At 48.9% G+C, this 19,692-nt stretch overlaps 1 protein-coding gene across 1 annotated transcript; it reads right to left on the bottom strand.

Moving 5' to 3' along the window:
• Window positions 1-1,440: 1,440 nt before the first annotated feature.
• Window positions 1,441-11,501, bottom strand: LOC308259960 (PRAME family member 12-like; the record flags this gene model as incomplete). Its single annotated transcript, XM_080691300.1, has 6 exons — window positions 1,441-1,553; window positions 4,922-5,421; window positions 6,494-7,075; window positions 7,445-7,822; window positions 11,292-11,296; window positions 11,415-11,501. 6 exons carry the CDS (start codon window positions 11,499-11,501, stop codon window positions 1,441-1,443), a joined length of 1,665 nt encoding a protein of 554 aa, XP_080547426.1.
• Window positions 11,502-19,692: the final 8,191 nt, after the last annotated feature.

Here is a 19,692-nt window from a genome sequence, read left to right on the forward strand (position 1 = left end):
GCCAGCCTCAGATGGCTTAAGAGACCCTGTTTCCAAATAAAAAATATAAAATAGGTCTGGTAGTGTAGCCCAGCGGTAGAGGGCCCTGGGTTCCATCCCCAGTACCACCAAAAAAAGAAAAAAAAATACACACACACACACACACACACACACACACACACACATATGATTACATCCTTTTGGGGGTTACACAGCACCGAAGATCTTCCCAGAATGCACCTTTCCTCATTCTACCAAGGAAGACTAACAGAGCATGTTTTAAATTGAGCCAATTGTCAGGAATATACCATGGCCCAGCATGGTGGCACACACCTGTAATTCCAGTAACTATGAGGCTGAGACAGGAGGAGAGCAGGTTTATTTTTATTTATTTTTTGGTGGTACTGGGGGTGGAAACCCAGAGGCTTTCTACCTCCAGGCTATACTCCCAGACCTATTTCATATTTTATTTGAAACAGGGTCCCACTAAGTTGCTGAGAGCCTCACTAAGTAGCTGAGGCTGGCTTCAAACCTGTGTGATCCTCCTGTCTTAGCCTCCCAAGCGCTGGGATTACAAGCGTGTGCCACCACAACTGGCGGATAGCAGGTTTAAAACCAGCCTCAGCACCGGGCGTGGTGGCGCACGCTTGTAATCCCCGCGTTTGGGAGGCTGAGACAGGAGGATTGCATGGATTCGAAGCCAGCCTCAGTCACTTAGTGAGAACCTGTTTCAAAAAAAAAAAAAAAAAAAGGTCTGGGAGTATAGCCAGAAGGTAGAAAGCCTCTGGGTTCCACCCCCAGTACCACCTAAAACCAGCCTCAGCAACTTACTGAGACTCTCAAGAACCTAGCAAGACTTTTTAAAAACAAAAAATTAAAATTAAAATAAAACATGGCCTGTAGCTCAGAAGTAAACTGTTCCTAGTAAAAACAAACAAAACGGAAAAAAAAAAAAAAAAGAATAAGAAAAAGATGAGTGGTTCTGCCTGTGCTGCCTGTTCTCAGCAAAGGGCAGTAGGGGGCGCTCCTCCGAGGCTCAGGGGCAGGTGCTGTGCAGGGACCTTAGACAAGAGGCTCTGTCCTGTCAGGTGAGGATACTGAGTGCGCACCTGCTGAGGGACCCTCTGAGGACTCATAAAGGGAGGCAGGCTGAAGGCTCGGCACAGGGCTGGGCGTGTAGCTCAGTGGCAGTGCGCTTTCCTTGCATGTACGAGGCCCTGGCTCCACCCCCAGGAGCTGTCTCACAAGCCCTAAAACAATGTCACCATCTAAAGCTCGGCACGGGGCCTGGCATACAGCAAGAGCTCCATAAATGCACCTCTTCCTTCCTTGTCCCTCACAGCAGAAATCCAGAGCATTCCCCATCCTTCAGTTTACTCTGTTCCAGGAGGAGGGAGGAGAGCGGGGCACAGGATCTGGATGAGACTCGGCTTTCACCTGCCATTCCCCTGACCTGAGAGCTTAGCGGCCAGCAGGGGCTGCACGGCAGTTCATCCCCAGTGATTTCTTTTTCCCAGCGATGGGGATCAAGCCCAAGGCCTCATGCAAGCTAGAGCCCACGCCAAGCCTTGGATCTGCGTAAAGATCAGGAGCTCAGCGCACAGAGCAGCATCCGGCTGAAGAGAAACTTACAGCTTGGGGGCTCTGCGGGGCAGAAGGGGCCACCAAGGGTGCCACGGTCTTCCCCGAGTCCCTGGGGAGCCTTCGGGACCACCAGAAGTCTTCAATCTGTGGTCACCCAGGCTGTTAAAGAACACGTGGCCCCTGTCTAAGGGGAAAGGTCTAAATGAGGTTTTATTTGCGCCTCTGGACTCCAGCAGCAGCATGGGGCGGAGATGATTCAGAAGCTCTGCCCGCCACAGGTGCACCTTGTATAGATGGTGAAAAGGAAAAGGGACGGGCCAGAAAGAGGGGGAGAGGCACAGTCACAGCCAGGAACAGGACACACTCCTGTAACCACAGCACTCGGGAGGCTGAGATGGGAGGATCCAGCTTGGAGGCCAGCCTCAGCAGCTCAGCCAGGACCTGTTTTAAAATAAAAATAGGTCTGGGGGTGTAGCTTGGGGATAGAACGCTCCAGGGTTCAGCTTTCAGGACAGAGAGAGAGAGAGAGAAAGAGAGAGAGAGAGAGAGAGAGAGAGAGAGAGAGAGAGAGAAAGAGGGAGAGGGAGGGAGGGAGAGAGAGAGAGAGAGAGGAGAGGAGGGAGGGAGGGAGGGAGGGAGGGAGGGAGGGAGGGGGAGAGAGAGAGGAGAGAGGAGAGAGGAGAGAGGAGAGAGGAGAGAGGAGAGAGAAATGGAAGGGCCATAAAGCAGAAGTGAGGTTGTATCTTCCTGCTGGGAGGCTGGGAATCACAGGTGGGAGCCAGCCTCAGCAATCAGCCAGGACCTGTTTTAAAATAAAAAGTAAAAGATAGCTAGCCGGGCATGGTGGTGCAAGCCTGTGATCCCAGGACCAAGTAAGCTGAGACAACAGGGGTGCAGGCTCAAGGGCAGCCTCAGCAAGGAGTCATATTCCTGCCTCCCAAGATCTTGTTTCAAAATAAAAACAAAATAGGACTGGGGGGGGGGTCTAACTCAGAGGCAAAATACCTCTTGGTTCAATACTTAATACTATTATGGGGAAACAGGATAATGCTGTAAGGTTCTTAGTAGACATGGCAGAAAGAATTTCAGTACATGTGGGTCAGAAGAAAAGACAGGTTTTATTTAGGAAAGAGAGGGATTGGGGGGGGGGAGGCAGGACATTTCTAGAGGGGGAAAGTGTTGGAGCAATAGAGGCTCTCAATTCTTATATAAAAACACCATGGGGGCTTATTTCCTCTGAACTACACCCCCAACCCCAATCCTATTTTATTTTTTGTGGTTCTGGAGATGGAACACAGGGCCCTTCGATCTCTGGGCTATATTCCCAGATCTATTTTGTATTCTATTTTGAAAAAGGGTCTCACTAAGTTGCTGAGAGCCTCACTAAGTAGCTGAGGCTGGTTTCGAACCTGTGAACCTGCGCGATCCTCTTGTCTCAGTCCCCCAAGTGCTGGGATTACAAGTGTGCGCTACCACACTCAGCTTTTATTTTGTATTTTGAAACAGGGTCTCACTCTATCTAGGAGAGTTTTTTTAATTTTTATTTTTTGCAGTGGTGGGGATCGAACCCGAGGCATTCTACCTCCAAGCTACACCTCAGCCCTTTTTTTTTTTTTTTTTTTTTTGGTGGTACTGGGGATCCTGGAAGCCCTTCTACTTCCAGGCTACACTCCCAGACCTATTTTTACATTTTTATTTGGAAACAGGGTCTCCTAAGCCAGCGCGCGCGGCTGGCTTCGAACCTGCGCGATCCTCCTGTCTCTGCCTCCCAAGCGCGGGGATTACAAGCGTGCGCCACCACGCCCGGCACACCTCAGCCCTTTTTAAAAAATTATTATTCTTTATTTTGAAACAGGGTCTCACTGAGTTGCAAGGGGCCTCACTACATAGTAGCTGAGGCTGGCTGCAAACCGTGATCCTCCACTCAGCCTCCAGAATGCTTTGATTACAAGCGTGCACGACCACGCCCTGCCTGGGGAAAGCTTCACCAAGTTGCTGAGGCTGGCCTTGGATGTGAGATCCCTCTATCTCTGTCTCTCAACTGCTGGGATTACAAGTGTGTGGCTGGTGGGTTCTGATCTCCCGGTGCCTGCCACTCCCTTATCTCCCTGCTCACTTTCCTCCGCCTCACAGAAGGCAATGCAGATGTTTTTTTGTTTTGTTTTTGTGGTACTGGGGATGGAACCCAGGGGCCTTCTACCTCTGGGCTACACTCCCAAACCTATTTCATATTTTATTTTGAAACAGGACCTCACTAAGTTGTTGAGAAGTGGCTTTGAACCTGTGCGTTCCTCCTGTCTCAGCCTCTCAAGTATTGGGATTACAAGCATTGCCCACCAGTCCCAGCAAGACGGCCTTTTTTAAAAGATCCCCTTTATAGGTCCTCTGCCCTGCCTCAGTAGTCATATAATGACACGGATTTTTTTGTGTATGTTTGTGTGTAGGTTACTGGGGATTGAAATCAAGGACACTGTACCTTCAAGCAACATCGTCAGACATAACCTTTTTATTTTGAAACAGGGTCTTGCTATGTCGCTGACAGTCTCATTATATTGGTCTCAAGTGGAGGAACCCCTGGAAGTCACAGCTTCAGTGAGTTGAAGGGCACACCCTGAGTCCCTCAGGCTGACCCCCCTGAGCACTCAGGCCTCCTTTCCCTCCCAGCCCCAGGGGAAGCCTCAGGATCCACCTGGGAAACCCGGCTGGCAGATCATGAGACAACAGGGAATATCCAGGTCCTGTTTCTCACCATTTCCTTAAAACCAGCTGTGTGGCCGCTGGCTTCAGAAAGCTTTGGAGGTGGAGCCGCCTTTAGGTGCCCAGATTCTGATTTGCGGGTCTACAGGACACAGATCCTCGGAGTCCACCTCACTGTCCCAGGGTACCACATCCTGCTCCGAGGCTGTCCCCTGCTATTACACCACTGGTGTGTGTATGTGTGTGTATGTGTGTTGCTTCGGACTGAACCCAGGGGCATGCTGAGATACACCCCCTGCCATTTTTTATTTTGAATCACAGTCTCCATAGGTTGCTGGGTTCTCAGTACTTGCTGACGCCTCCCTGAAACCAGCGATCCTCCTGTCTCAGCCTCCTAGCACTGGGCCACAGGCGTGGGCCACACTGGGGAACCCATTCCTGTCTTTCCCATGCACGCTGACACATGGGCTCTGCCCCTTGATGATCCAGTGTCCGAGGTCTCCTTTCCCAGTGCCCACTAGGCACAAGCCTTATTTAGGACAGTCACAGTGAGGAATGAGCATGTGACTCTGAGCTCGATGTTCTCCGGTGACTGTCCAGCTGCCGTCGGGCTCCAAGCTATGGAATTCACACCAGTAACATAGTACACAATAGTAAGTACAAAAGCGGACATTGTGGGGAGGCTTAATGTCCTTCAAGACCCCGATCAGCTTCGCGCCAACTGGGCCAATTTTTCTACGTAGATGTGCCGGCGGAGAGGTCTCAGCCCCGTCCTGGCTCTGCAGAGGGACAGGGTAGAGCCCCTGGCTCAAGCGGCTCAGCCTGGCAGTGTGGCCCAGCAGCTCCTTCAGGACGCCCATGGAGATGGGGTTCCCACAGCAGCTGAAGGTCCTGAGCTGGGAGCAGCGGCCCAGGGCTGGCAGCAGGGCCTGGAGCTGGGCGTCCGTGAGCTCACAGCGCTCTAACACCAGCGTCTCCAGGGTGCCCGCCACCCTCTCCAGCAGAACTTTCAGGGGCTCGGGGCTGAACCCCGTCATGGAGATGTCCCTCAGGTCCAGGTGCTTCAGCTGGCTGGTGCTGGGAGCCTGGGCCAGGTGCTGCACGTCCGATTCCACGAGTGGGCTTGACCTCAGGGAGAGTGTCTTCAGCGGGGTCAGGCTCCTGAAGACAGAGAGCAAGGAGTCACTGGCGGAGAAGGTGGCGGTGGCCTCAAGTGGGAGGGGCTGCTGGGGTGGTGGCCCAGCCTGGGAGGCCAGCTACAGGGGAGACCAGATAGGATGATCTTAGGGGAGGATAGTTTGGAAAACTTAGCCGCCAGACCACCTCTGAATAATTTTTAAAAGAGAGGGCCAGGGTGTGTACCTCAGTGGTAGAAAATCCTGGCTGGATTCAATCCTCAGTACCAGAGATAAAGGAAGAAAAAAGGAAAGAAAGGTAAGTAGAAAGGAGAGGCCTGATCCAGGTGGTTCTGACTGAATATGGCCGACACCTAGAGGCTGCAAGACTCTACCCACTCCCGTCCACTGGAGGCTGAGGCTTTGTTCCATTGCTTATGTGACACCTCAGTCCCCATCTCTAAAGCTCCCTCTCCTTCCTGCCAAACAGGAAACCATAGATTGGGCCAGATGTGGCCAGCAGGAGGCACGCTCCAAGGACCAACCCAGGCCAGATCTAGGGACCTCACCTGCTGCTGCCCACCACTGGGGCTCCCTACACCTGGGTCCTCAGCAGATCTGCCAGCCCTCCTCACATGCTCTTCCTGATCCTCACCCTCCACTCCAGCATCACAGACCACATCTGCACATCCCAAGCTGGCTCAGGACAGCCTGCCCAGATGGGGATCAGAGAGGCTGGTTAAGTTCAGAGCTGAGGGCTCAGAGCCTCCGTGTGGAAACGTGCAGGCATGCGGCTCTCCTGTGCTCATGTCCTCTTCTCTTCCATGGTTCCCGTCCCCTCAGCTAAACCTGCTTCTAAGGAAGAAACCTCCAGCTACCCGTGCTGGATCTGAAACCCCGCAGTCTGCTTCCCAGCATGGCGGCCCTACCCCACCATCAGGCCCAGCTGAGCCTCTGCCTACTCTTGGGCGGTCAAGGGAGAGCTCCCTTCAGGACTGAGTAAAATAAACGGTGTGTCCCTTCATATGGTCACACACCCAGGCCTGGCACACTTTCCTATTCTATGCACAGAGACTGGCTTGGCCTTGGGTGCAGAGATCACCGCCATCTGCCCTTACCTCAGGATCTTATGCAGTCTCCCAGACAGGAAGAACACGTCATCTATGTAAACCTCCTGAAGGCTCTTCATCTCCCCCAAATATCGAGCATAGAGGCGGGAATTCCAGCTATTTTGTGTGGGGGAAGTTAGCATTCGTGCACTCAAACGGTAGAAGCGAAAGATGTGGAGGTTTTTCATCTTGGGAAGGTAGCGAACAAATTTTCTCATGGTCCTCCGAAACCAGAGAGCATCCACTTCCAGCTCCCGGATGCAGCTCAGCCGGACGCCGTGCAGCACTTTCTGTATTTCAGAGAAGTAGAAGGAGTTGATCGTCAGCTTCTCACAGCATATGTGGAGCAGAGCTTTCCTCTTCTTGGCCCACCACAGGATGGAGGCGTCGAAGACATTGAGCTTTTTCTTGTCTTCCACAACAAAGTCCATTATCAGCGTGAAGGGCGTCTCCGGCAGGCTCCTTGGCGCATGCCTGGCTCTCTGCTCCTCCCACACGGCCTCTGGCGAGTGGGCCCCGGGCAAGGCTGTAGGCCCACTTTTCCAGAAGTCCCCGTGCGCGTCCCGCAAATCCAGCACTTGCAGTCTGCACCTGAGAGGGGCGGAAGGGGTCTCAGAACTGGGGCATGCTCCACCTCCCACCCGCCCTTTCCTTCCACACTGAGCTCTGCTGATCCACCCTCTCCTTTACAATTCTCCATCCTGCTTTCCCCTTGAATGGGGCCCAGGATGTAGAATACAAGCCCCAATACTATTACCTGTGAGAGGCAGGCGCTGGCCCCTTCTGTCTCCCCCTCGCCCATCACAGCACCCTCCAAACCCACAAGCCCTTTACCGGGAGCCCGGCCATGGCCACGGCCTCTCCAGTCCTCCTGGCTGGCTCCATCAGAAGCCTCTGTCCCAACCTTGGGCCCCTCTACCTGCGCAGCTGTCCCTCCCTCCTGGGTACCGGGTCCCGCACCTGGGCCGAGCCTTCTGGGCAAGCACCAGGCTCACCCCGTCCAGCAGAGCTCTCAGGACCTCCATGCGCAGCTTCTCCAGGCATTTCTTCTCTCTCAGGAGAGACAACACGGAGTCGTAGTCACTTTTACAGTGGAGGAAGAACGTCCAGGACTGCATTATCAGGGACCCCAGAGGGAGGCAGGTGAAAGGCCAGCCCTGCACCATGGCCCGCAGGGTCTCCTTGTGACCCCCCACAAAAGCCTCCTTGAACAGGTCTAGAAACAGATGCTGGGGCAGGTCCTCCAGAGGAGGGCTGGGGGAGGGCAGGTTGGTCAGCAGGCTCTGCTGGGCCAGCTTCTGGAGAGATGGCGGGGCCTCCATGCCCATCCTGCTGTGTCTGCAAGGAGAGGGGTTCTGGGGTAAGTTCAGGCAAAGGCATCCTTTCGGGGCACGCCCAGGAAGCCCCTTTTCACCCACTGGTGGACCCAATCCTGGGCCAAGGACACTGCTCCAGTGATCAGTGGTGTGATAGTCCTCACCCTATTGACATTTGTGTGTGTGTGTGTGTGTGCGGGCGTGTGTGTGTGTGTGTGTGTGTGTGTGTGTGTGTGTGTGTGTGTTTCCTGGGGATGGAGTACCAGCCCTCTGGGACCACCATCCCATCCATCTAGACCACCACTTATCCAAATTCTGGCCCCACTGTGACATTGTGGCTAAAGATCCCTGCAAGGAGGAAAAAGTGTCTGATCCTCAAGCCAATCCTTGGAGCAGAAGAAATCAAAACAGAGCGGTGCCTGCTTGGAACCCCAGCTACTCAGGAGGCTGGCCACAACCTGAGGCCAGCCAGTGCACCTGAGCAAGACCCTGTCCAGAATAAGACATGGAAACCAGCAGGGGCTGTGGCTCAGTGATCAAGTCCCCCGGGCTCAGGCCTCTTCCTGCAAAGTCAGTGCAGGAACATTGTATACAGCTTTGAGGATGGGGGTGTACCTCAGTGCTAAGGGTGGGGAGCAGGCATGAAGCCCTGGGGTGGCTCTCCATCAACCCAACAAGACAGAACAGAGAGATATTCTGGAGTCGGTCCTGGTGGAACACTCCTGTAACCCCGGTGCTTGGATGCTGAGACAAGAGGATATCAGGTTTGAGGCCAGTCTCAGAATTTTAAGGAGTTCCTGTTTCAGACTACCGAGGAGCTTGGCATGTAGCTAAATGCCTTAGTTCAATCCCTAGTACCACATATACATGAAAAAAAAAATTGTGCAAAATGCCTTTAAGCTTGTTTTTGTGTGTGGTGTTGGGGATGTAACCCAGGGGTATTCTACATCTGAGCTACACCCCACCCCTATTTTCTTTTTTTAAAACAGGATCTTAAGCTGGGCATGGTGGTACACGCTTGTAATCTCAGCATTTAGGAGCCCGAGACAGTGTACCATCACAGTTCACGGACAGCCTCAGCTACTACTTAGTGAGGCCCTTTGCAACTCATTAAAACCTGTTTCAAAATAAATAAAAAATAGGGCTGGGGGTGTATCTCGGAGGAAGAATGCCCCTGGGTTTCATCCCCAGTTCTGCAAAAAAAAAAATAAATATAAATAAATAAACAACAAATAAACAAAACAAGGTCTCATTAAATTGCTGAGGCTGTCCTCCATCCTGTGATCCTCTGGTCTCAGCTTTCCAAGTACTGGGATTACAAACTCGTGCCACCACACCCAGCTTCTTCAAGTTTTTTTAAATGGTTAATTCACTGTTCTTTCTCTGTGCTGGGGCTTGAACTCGGGGCCTTATGCTTGCTAGGCAACACTTACCACCAAGCTAAACTCTCAAAGCTATTAATCCTGAGTTAATGGAAGGGAGGTTCCCAGTTCAAGGACAGCCTCAGCTACTTAGCTAGGTCCTTTACAATTCAATGAGACCTTGTTTCAAAATAAAGAATAAAAAATAGGGCTGAGGGTGTAGCTAGGAGGTAGAATGCCCCTGGGTTCCATTCCTAGTAACACACACACACACACACACACACACACACACACACACACACAGAGAGAGAAGAGTTTGGGCTGGGCGTGGTAACCCTAACCTGTAATCTCAGTATTGAGGTGGAGATAAAAGGGTCATAGGTTCCAGGCCAGCCTCAACAAGTAGGAAGACACTGAACTGAGTAGAGGGGTAGGGGTGTGGACCCTTAAGCTCATGATTCCAATGCTTCAGAGGCTGAGACAAAAAGATCACAGGTTCGAGACCAGTTTCTTCAACTCAGTGAGGCCCTCCACACTGAGACCCTGTTTCTAAATAAATAAAATAGGGATGGGGGTGCATCTCAGATGTCCAGTGCCCCGGGGCTACATCCCTACTGCCACAAAAAATAAATACAGAAAATATACCTGGAGGATCCAGGCATGGTGGTTAACACCCTAATCTCAGGACTTGACAGGCTGAGTCAGGAGGATCACAGATTAGAAACCAGTCACAGTAAATCAGACTCTCAGCAACCTAATGAAACTGGTTTAAAAATAAAACTAAAAGCAGGGCAGGGTGGCGCAAGCTTGTAATCCCAGCATTCGGGAGGCTGAGACCGGAGGATCGCGGTTCCCAGACAGCTTCAGCTACTTAGTGAGGCCCTCTGCGACTCATTGAGACCCGGTTTCAAAATAAAGAATAAAAAATAGGGCAGGGGGTGTAGCTTGGAGGTCGAATGCCCCTGGGTTCCATCCCCAAACGCACAATAAATAAATAAATAAATAAATAAATAAATAAATAAATAAATAACTAAGCCGGGCGTGGTGGAGCACGCTTGTAATCCCCGCGCTTGGGAGGCTGAGACAAAAGGATCACACAGGTTCGAAGCCAGCCTTAGCTGCCTTAAGAGACCCTGTTTCCAAATAAAATATAAAATAGGTCTGGGAGTGTAGCCCGGAGGTAGAAGGCCCCTGAGTTCCATCCCCAGTACCACCAAAACATTAAAAAAGTAAAAATAAATAAATAAAAACTAAAACAATAAATTGGGCGGGATGGCGCATGCTTGTAATTTCAGTACTTGGGAGGCTGGGGAATGAAGGTTCTCAGTCAGCCCCAATTACTTAATGAGGCTCCTTCCAACTCAGTGAGACCCTGTTTCAAAATAAAGAATAAAAACTAAAGCTGAGAGTGGGTGGGCATGGTGGTGCATGCTTGTAATCCCAACATTCGGGAGGCTGAGACAGGAAGATCATGGACCACAGCCAGCCTCATCTACTTAGGCCCTTTGCAACTCAGTGAGACCCTGTTTCCAAATAAAGAATAAAAAATAGGGCTGGGAATGTTTAGCTCAGAGGTAGACTGCCCATAGGTTCAATCCCCAGTACTGAAAATAAAGAAATAAATACTAAAAAATAGGGCTGGGAGTGTAGCTAGGAGGAAGAATGTACCTGGGTTCAATTCAATCCCCTGTCTGTCTGTCTGTCTGTCTGTCTGTCTCTCTCTCTCTCTCTCTCTCTCTCTCTCTCTCTCTCTCTCTCACACACACACACACACACACACACACACACACACACACACACACACTTCCAGCTGGCAAACATTTATACTTCCACTACTTGGGAGGCTGAGACAGGAGGTTCATGGGTTTGAGACCAGACTCAGAAACTTAATGAGACCCTGTTTCAAAATAAAAAAAAATCAAGAGTGCTGGGGGTGCAGGTCAGAGGGAGAGCGCCCCTGGGTTCAATCTCTGGTGCCAAAAGACACATCTCTAGTGCAAAAAGCCTCATCTCGGGTCAATTCAGTGACTCAAATCATAAAGTTCCCTGTGGCCTCCTGGGATGCGGGGATCCTGGGGCGCCCATCACAGGATAGAGGAGATGGGAGCATCCTGGCGTCAGGGGACTCACCGGACCTGGACGGAGGGTGGCAGCGCTGGGTGTGGAGGACCAGATGGTGGCTCCAGGACTCCTCACCTTCCCTGGCTCCTCTGAAGCTCCTCCTCATCTTTCTGTTCCTCCTCCCTTTTCAACCCTCAGCCGCCAATCGCAAGCCAATAGCTCGTCAGATTTTTGAATCTCCACCCATTTACTCTTGACTGGATTTTCAGCCTGGGCCATGTTGTAGGGTTTTAGAAGAACTCCTTAGCCAGGCGTGGTGGCGCACGATTGTAATCCCAGCATTAAAGAGGCTGAGACAGGAGGGTCGCAGTTCCCGGACAGCCTCAGCTACTTAGTGAGGCCCTCTGTAAGTCAGTGAGACCCGGTTTCAGAATAAAGAATAAAAAATAGGGCAGGGGGTGTAGCTCGGAAGTCGAATGCCCCTGGGTTCCATCCCCAGACCTGCAAAAAAAAAAAAAAAAAAAAAAAAAAGAACTCCTTGTGTCCTTGTGGGAAAGAGAAAGAATTAAGGACAGGCTGAAGGTCAAAGATTCATTGAGTTTACCAGATAACATTGAGATAGGTTTATGTTTGACCCTAAGATTTGAGGAGGAGATCTAAAAGGTTTAATCCATTTGTGATATTGGACCAAAAACCCAAAGCCTGAAAATGTCGGTGTAAAGACATCTTCGGGCAAAACAAAAATTGTTGGCACGTTCCTGTAAACCTAGTACCTGGGAGGATTAGACAGGAGGAATGCACGTTTAAGGACAGCCTCAGTAAACAGTTAAGACTCATCAACTTAGTGAGACCCTTTTTCAAAATAAAAATAAAGTATGGCTAGCCGGGCGTGGTGGCGCACGCTTGTAATCCCTGCGCTCGGGAGGCTGAGACAGGAGGATCGCACGGGTTCAAAGCCAGCCTCAGCTACTTAGTGAGGCTCTCAGCAACTTAGTGAGACCCCGTTTCCAAATAAAATATAACAAAGGTCTGAGAGTATAGCCCGGAGGTAGAAAGCCTCTGGATTCCAACCCCAGTACCACCCAATAAATAAATAAATAAATAAATAAATAAATAAATAAATAACTTCTAGGCATGGTGGTTTATATTTGTAAACACAGTATTTGGGAGGCGGAGGCAGGAGGATCCCAGGTTCACGGCCAGCCTCAGACTCAGCAACTTCGTGAGGTCAGCTACAATTTAGTGAGACCCCGTTTTAAATCAGGTATAAAATAGAGCTGAGGGTATAACTCAGAGGTAGAATGACACTGGGTTCAATCCCCAGTACCAAAAAAATAAAAATAAAAAATAAATAAATAAATAAATAAATAAATAAATAATAGGGCTTGGGGTATAACTTGGAGGTAGAATACTCCTGGGTTCAATCTTCCATCTCCAATACCAAAAAAAAAAAAAAAAAAAAAAAAGTGCTTAGCTGGGCCGGCCTGGTGCTGCACGCCTATAGTCCTGGCTACTCTGGAGGCGGAGGCAGGAGCATGGCTTGAACCTGGGAGCTTGAGGACAACCTGGACAAATGGGGAGACCCGTCCTCAAACAAACAAACTAACAAACACAAAAACCGAGAGTGTTGAAACCTCAGCATTATGAAGAGGTGGTGTCTTCCTCAAAATGGAAGCGATTTCCATGAAGCAAGTAGTCCCTGACCTGCTGTGTTGAGGGTTAGTTTAGTTTTGGGCTTTGGTGGTACTGGGGATGAAGCCTAGGATATTCTACCTTTAAGGTCCCAGCCCTTTTATTTTCTTTCATTTGGAAACAGGTTCTTATTAGGTGGCTGAATTTCACTATATTCCTGAGGCTGTTCTCAAACCTGCAATCCTCTTGTCTCTGCCTCCCAATTACTGGGGTTATAGGTAAGGAAGGACATGCCTGGTTGAGATGCTGGGTGTGGAACCCAGAGGCTTTCTACCTCCGGGCTATACTCCCAGACCTTTTTTATATTTTATTTGGAAACAGGGTCTCACTAAGTTGCTGAGAGCCTCACTAAGTAGCTGAGGCTGGCTTCGAACCTGCGCGATCCTCCTGTCTCAGCCTCCCAAGCGTGGGGCTATTTTGATTTTGAAACTGGGTCACACTAGGGTGCTGAGAGTCTCATTACTACTTGTTGAGGCTTATTCAAACCTGTGATCCTCCTGTCTCAGCCTCCCAAGTACTGGGATTAAAAATGTACATCACCATGCCCTGCCAGCGTCAGTGATACTAAGGATTTTGGTAAATGAACAAAGATGATTGTGTGTGTGTGTGTGTGTGTGTGTGTTTTTGTGTGTGTGTGCGTGTGTTACTGGGGATCAAACCCAAGAATCCCTGGTGTTCAACCTTGGTGCCACAAAAAATAAAGTAAGATAAAAAACTGTGCTGAGTTTTAAGACTACATTTCATACAGTGTTGGGTTTTGGGCTTCATTTTTTTTTCAGAATGGGGGGAGGAGCCCAGAATCACAGGATGAATCATCTAAACTCCATCCCTAGCACCTTTTGTCTTTTTATTTTGAGACAATCTCCTTAAATTGCCCTCACTGGCCTAAACGTGGGCTCTTCCGGCCTCAGCCTCCCCAGTCCCCAAGATTAGAGTTCTGAGCCACCTCCACAGGCTGCCGCACTATCCTGGCGGGCAGGGAGGGGCAGGCAGGGAGGGACAGATGTCTTTGTGTCCCTGGGAGGCAGAGGGAGTTTCCCAATGGATCAGCTCAGCACCTGGTTTGAGAAGATGAAGTCAAAGACCTGGAGCTGGGGCCTGAGGCCAGAGAGCAGCTGAGACCCGCAGACCTGGGGAGTCACACCACCCAAGTTGCAGCCCCCAGGGTAGGGCGATGGGAGCCTCTAGGGAGGTGGGTGACAGGAAGTCAGGTCAGAGCTTGTACCTGTCACCATGGCGCTACCTCCTGGTCCCCGGTCCTTCAGAGGCGGGGTTCTCCCACAGGGCCATTCCCCGGGGGACACCTAGCCCAGGTTCCAGGGCCTTTGTCTGTCAAAGGACAATCTAAAATTGGATTCTTGGCCCAGGCCAGTAACCCTAGTTTTTGAGAGGCTAATATGAGGATTGCAGGTTCAAGGGCAGCCTCAACAATTTAGAAAGACTGTTTTATTTTATTTATTTTTTATACTTTATTTGGAAACAGGGTCTCACTAACTTGCTGAAAGCCTCACTAAGTAGCTGAGGCTGGCTTCAAACCCGTGCGATCCTCCTGTCTCAGCCTCCCAAGTGCACCAACCACGCCCGGCTAGAAAGACTGTTTTAAAATTTTTTAAATGGCCGGGCGTGGTGGCGCACGCTTGTAATCCCAGCATTCGGGAGGCTGAGACCGAAGGATCACACTTCACAGACAGCCTCAGCTACTTAGTGAGGCCCTCTGCAACTCAGTGAGACCCGGTTTCAAAAAAATAAAGAAAAAAAAATAGGGTAGGGGCTGTAGCTCAGAGATCGATGTCCCTGGGTTCCATCCCCAGACTCGCAAAAAAAAAAATTAATTAATTAATTAATCAATTAAAATAAAAATTTAAAAATTATAATCTGGGTGTGGTAGCACAAAACCTATAATCCCGGTTGTTGGGAGGCTGAGATAAGGAGGATCACAGGTTCCAGGCCAGCTTCATTTGCTTAGCAAGGCCCTTAGAAATATGAGGCTCTGTTTAAATATAAAAATAAAAAGGGTTGGGGATATTGCTCAGAGGTAGACTGTGCCTAGATTCAATCCACAGTAACACACACACACACACTTAGAAGTGTTTGGAGGCTTCTAAATCCAAATACTTGTGAGACTGAGAAAGGAGGATCACGGGTTTAAGGGAATCCTCAACATACTTGTGTGACCTTGTTTTAAAAATAAAAATAAGAGCCGGGCTTGGTGGCGCACTCTTGTAATCCCGGCATTTGGGAGGCTGAGACAGGAGGACCGTGGTTCGTGGACAGCCTCAGCTACATATTGAGGCCCTCTGCAACTCAGTGAGACCTGGTTTCAAAATAAAGAATAACAAATTGGGCAGGGGTTGTAGCTTAGAGGTCAAATGCCTCTGGGTTCCATCATCAGACCTGTAAAAATAAAATAAAATAAAATAAAAAATAAATAAAAATAAAAATAAGAAACGTGCTGTCGGTCTAGTTCTGAGGTAGCATGATGCCCTGGATTCAATACCCAGTACCACACACGCACATACATATTACGGTGAAATATGGTTGTGGGGAAACTGTCCCTGGGGACCTCTGTTAGGGTCCTGGACACAATTTCCCTCAAACCACAACAAAACCCAAAACGACCAAAAACAGAAAAATTCAGAAAAAAACTGCGGGCTCTAGTGCTGAGCTAAGGATAAGTATACATAGCTTGGACACTTGCTGAAGATTTAAAAAGGTTTATTAAAAGATAGAAATTCAGAAGAAAGTTACAGCCCCATGCCATTCGGAGGGTGGTCTGAGCCAATTCACCACCCCCAAGATACAGCACGTGGACCAGACTTTTTTTATACCCATGACCTCCATCTTGTTTACGTAATTCTGACGTAGCAAACGTCCCTGTAAGGTACCTCCCCCAGCCAGGTGTGGCAAGGTGTCTCCTTTCATGAAGGTCGACCCCTCCTACCATCTTAGCTAGCTTATCCAATCATGTAGACCTGTCTTTAGAGAAAGGCCTAGCTCCCCTCTCCTATGGACTTGTTAATTACTTTTAGCTAAGTTAATTTACATTGGAATAGTTGCCTGCTTTTAGGCAGAAACCAAGTCCTTGCACACACTTGCCCCTCACCCAATTTTTGGAATATATTAATAATCAGAGCTTTCTCAAATCTTCCTAGGCGCACACACACACACACACACACACACACACACACACACACGTAAGGCTTCCCAAAAATAAGTAGTCTCTACACAATAAATGAAAAAAAATTACTACAGATTTTGCCTCTAAAATAGTTTCAAGCCTTCCACGTAATGTTTCTTTTTCATGGTTTCACATGTGTGTGATCCCAGCATTTGGGAGGCTGAGACAGGAGGATCATGGTTCCCAGACAGCCTCAGCTACTTAGTGAGGCCCTTTGCAACTCAGTGAGACCTTTCTCTCTTTCTTCCTTCCTTTCTTTCTTTCTTTCTTTCTTTCTTTCTTTCTTTCTTTCTTTCTTTCTTTCTTCCTTCCTTCCTTCCTTCCTTCCTTCCTTCCTTCTTTCCTTCCTTCCTTCCTTCCTTCCTTGCGGTAAAATGTGTTCGGTGTGTGTGGGGAGAAGTAATTTCCCCACCACAACCACACAAACACAGAAAAAAAAACCACAGGTTCTTGTCCTAAGCTAAGAATAAATATGCATAGCTTGGACAGTTGCTGAAGATTTAAAGACGTTTATTAAAAGATAGAAATACAGCCAGGCGTGGTGGCGCATGCTTGTAATCCCCGCGCTGGGGAGGCTGAGACAGGAGGATCGCACAGGTTCGAAGCCAGCCTCAGCTACTTAGTGAGGCTCTCCGCAACTTAGTGAGACTCTGTTTCCAAATAAAGTATAAAATAGGTCTGGGAGTATAGCCCGGAAGTAGAAAGCCTCTGGTTTCCACCCCTAGTACCACAAAAAAAAAAAAAAAAAAAAAAGAAATACAGAGAATAGGAACAGCTCCATCCCAAACTGGCACGGAGGAGTGACTCGAATTGAGTACACCAAAGGAATTACACGTGGACTCAGCCTTTTTTATACCCATGACCTCCATCTTGTTCACGTAATTCTGACGTAGTAACCTATAGGGTACTTCCCCCAACCAGGTGTGGCAAGGCGTCTCCTTTCCTGAAGGGCAAGGTCAAACCCTGTCCCATCCTCCCTAGATCAGTAGATCTGTTTTTAGAAAGAGGAAGCCCTAGCTCTCCTCTATTGACTTGTTAATTATTTTGAGCTAGGTTAATTTACATTAGAATAGCTGCCTGTTTTATGCAGAGATCAAGTCCTTTCTTTACCCATGTCTGCCGCCATTTTGACACAACTATTTTTGAAATATACCAATTATTTTTGGCCGGGCGTGGTGGCGCACGCTTGTAATCCCCGCGCTTGGGAGGCGGAGACAGGAGGATCGCGCAGGTTCGAAGCCAGCCGTGCTGGCGTAAGAGACCCTGTTTCAAAAATATAAAATAGGTCTGGGAGTGTAGCCCGGAGGAAGAAGGGCTTCCAGGAACCCCAGTACCACCAAAAAAAAAAAAAAAAAAAGAAATATACCAATTATTTTCTTTTGAAATATATTAATAATCAGAGCTTCCCCAAATCTTCCTAGGCCATTCCCAATACTGGTACATTTCTTTCTTTCTTTCTTTCTTTCTTTCTTTCTTTCTTTCTTTCTTTCTTTCTTTATTTCTTTTTTTCTTTCTTTCTCTTTCTTTCTTTCTTCCTTTCTTTCCTTTCTTTTGTGTATTGTACTGAGGGTGGAACCCAGGGGCTTTTCTACCTCTGGGCTATACTTCCAGACCTATTTTATACTTTATTTGGAAACAGGGTCTCACTAAGTTGCTGAGAGCCTTACTCAGTAGCTAAGGTTGGCTTCAAACCTGGTGATCCTCCTGTCTCAGCTTCCTAAGCGCTGGGATTATAAGCGTGCACCACCATGCCCAAGTGAGAACTTGTTTCAAAATAAAGAATAAAAAGTAGGTCTGGGGGTATAACTTGGAGATAGAATACCCCTGGGTTCTATCCCCATAACTGGTAAAAAAAAAAAAAAAAAAAAAAAGGGTCACATAGAAATCAAAGTCAGTGTGCTGGCTTAAATTCTGGAAGGAACCCTTGACCTTCAGCCTGACCTTAACTCTGTCCCTTTTATGCCTGGACACGTGTTAAAGTCACCAGTACAGAGCAACTGGAAATCAAGTCAGGATTGATTGGGCGGAGATTCAAAACTCTGATCAGTATCAGCTTGTGATTGGCAGCTGAGGGGTTAAAAAGAGAAGGTGGACCCAGAAAGTTCCAGAAGAGCTTCAGAGAACAGAAGAGCCCAGGAGGTCAGCGGGTCCTGGAGTCTGGAGCCACTTCCTGGTTCTTGGAGACCCAGAGCCTGCCACAGTCCAGGTCCAGTGAGTCCCCCGAGCCCGGGCAGCTCCAACTCTTCAGCCCTCTGCCAGTCTCCCGAGGAACCAAGGATGAGCTGGACGTCCATAGATAGCAGGTGATGACTTGGGCTAGAATCTAAGCACAGATGTGCCGACATCAACACCTCAAGTTGTTCTGTTTGTGTTTTAATACTTGGAAGGGAGCCGGGCGTGGTCGGGACTTGGAAGGGGAACTAGGGGTAATTCTTAATCCAAGCTATGTCCCTATCTCTTTCTACTTTCATTTTGAAACAGTCTCCCTAGATTTTAAGGCTGACCCCCAAATCTGTGACCCTGCGGTCTCAGTGTCCCAGGTACATAGTGGGATTACAGGCGTGCGTCACCACACCCAGTCATCCTAGGGTGTGTGTGTGTGTTACTAGGGATTGAACTCAGTGTTCTTCCTCTGAGCTACACAAGAGCATCAGTTTTAGTTTGAAAGAGGGTCTCACAGAGTTGCTGAGTCTTGTTAAATTTCTGGGGCTGGTTTCCAATTCAGCCTCCTAAATACTGGGATTAAACCAGGCGTGGTGGTGCATGCCTGTAATTCCGGTACTTGGGAGGCTGAGATACAAGGATTCCTTCCAGGTTTGCAGCCAGCCCCCAGCTACTTAGTGAGTTCCTTGGCAATTTAATGAAACCCTTTTTCAAAATAAAGAATAAAACACAGACCTGGGGGGTGTAGGTCTCAGGTAGAATGTTTCTGGATTTAATCTCCAGTATAGCAAAACAAACCCAAACTGGGACTACAGGTGTGGAATACCCTACCCAGTTCACCCCAATTATTTTGATTTGTGCTTTTATATTATTAAAAAAAATAAAGCCAGGGATGGTGGCCCACATCTATTCTAGTAATTGAGAGGCTAAGGAAGAAGGCACAGATTCTAGGACAGCCTCAACCTAGCAACACCCTGCTTAAGAACAGAGTATTAAGCTGGGTGTGGTGCACAGATTTGTAATCTCAGTGCTTGGGACCTGAGACAGGAGGACTAAACTAATATTCAGCCAGGTATGGTGACATAAGCTTGTAATCCCAGTACTTGGAAGGCTGAGACTGGAAGATCACATCTTTGCAGACGGCTCAGCAAGTAGTGAGACTCTCATTGTCCTAATGAGACCCTGTCTCAAAGATAAAGAGAACTGGGGGTGTAGTTTGGAGGTAAAATGCCCCCGGGTTCAGTCTTCACTACCACAAAAAAGAATCTTGTTTTGCCGAGCGTGGTGGCACACGCTTGTAATCCCCACGCTTGGGAGGCTGAGACAGGAGGATCGCACAGGTTCGAAACCAGCCTCAGCTACCTATTGAGGCTTTCAGCAACTTAGTGAGACCCTGTTTCCAAATAAAATATTAAAAAAAGTTCTGGGAGTATAACC

Source organism: Muscardinus avellanarius, assembly GCF_963383645.1.
Source record: "Muscardinus avellanarius genome assembly, chromosome: 3".
In the NCBI taxonomy this organism is placed as follows: Eukaryota; Metazoa; Chordata; class Mammalia; order Rodentia; family Gliridae; genus Muscardinus; species Muscardinus avellanarius.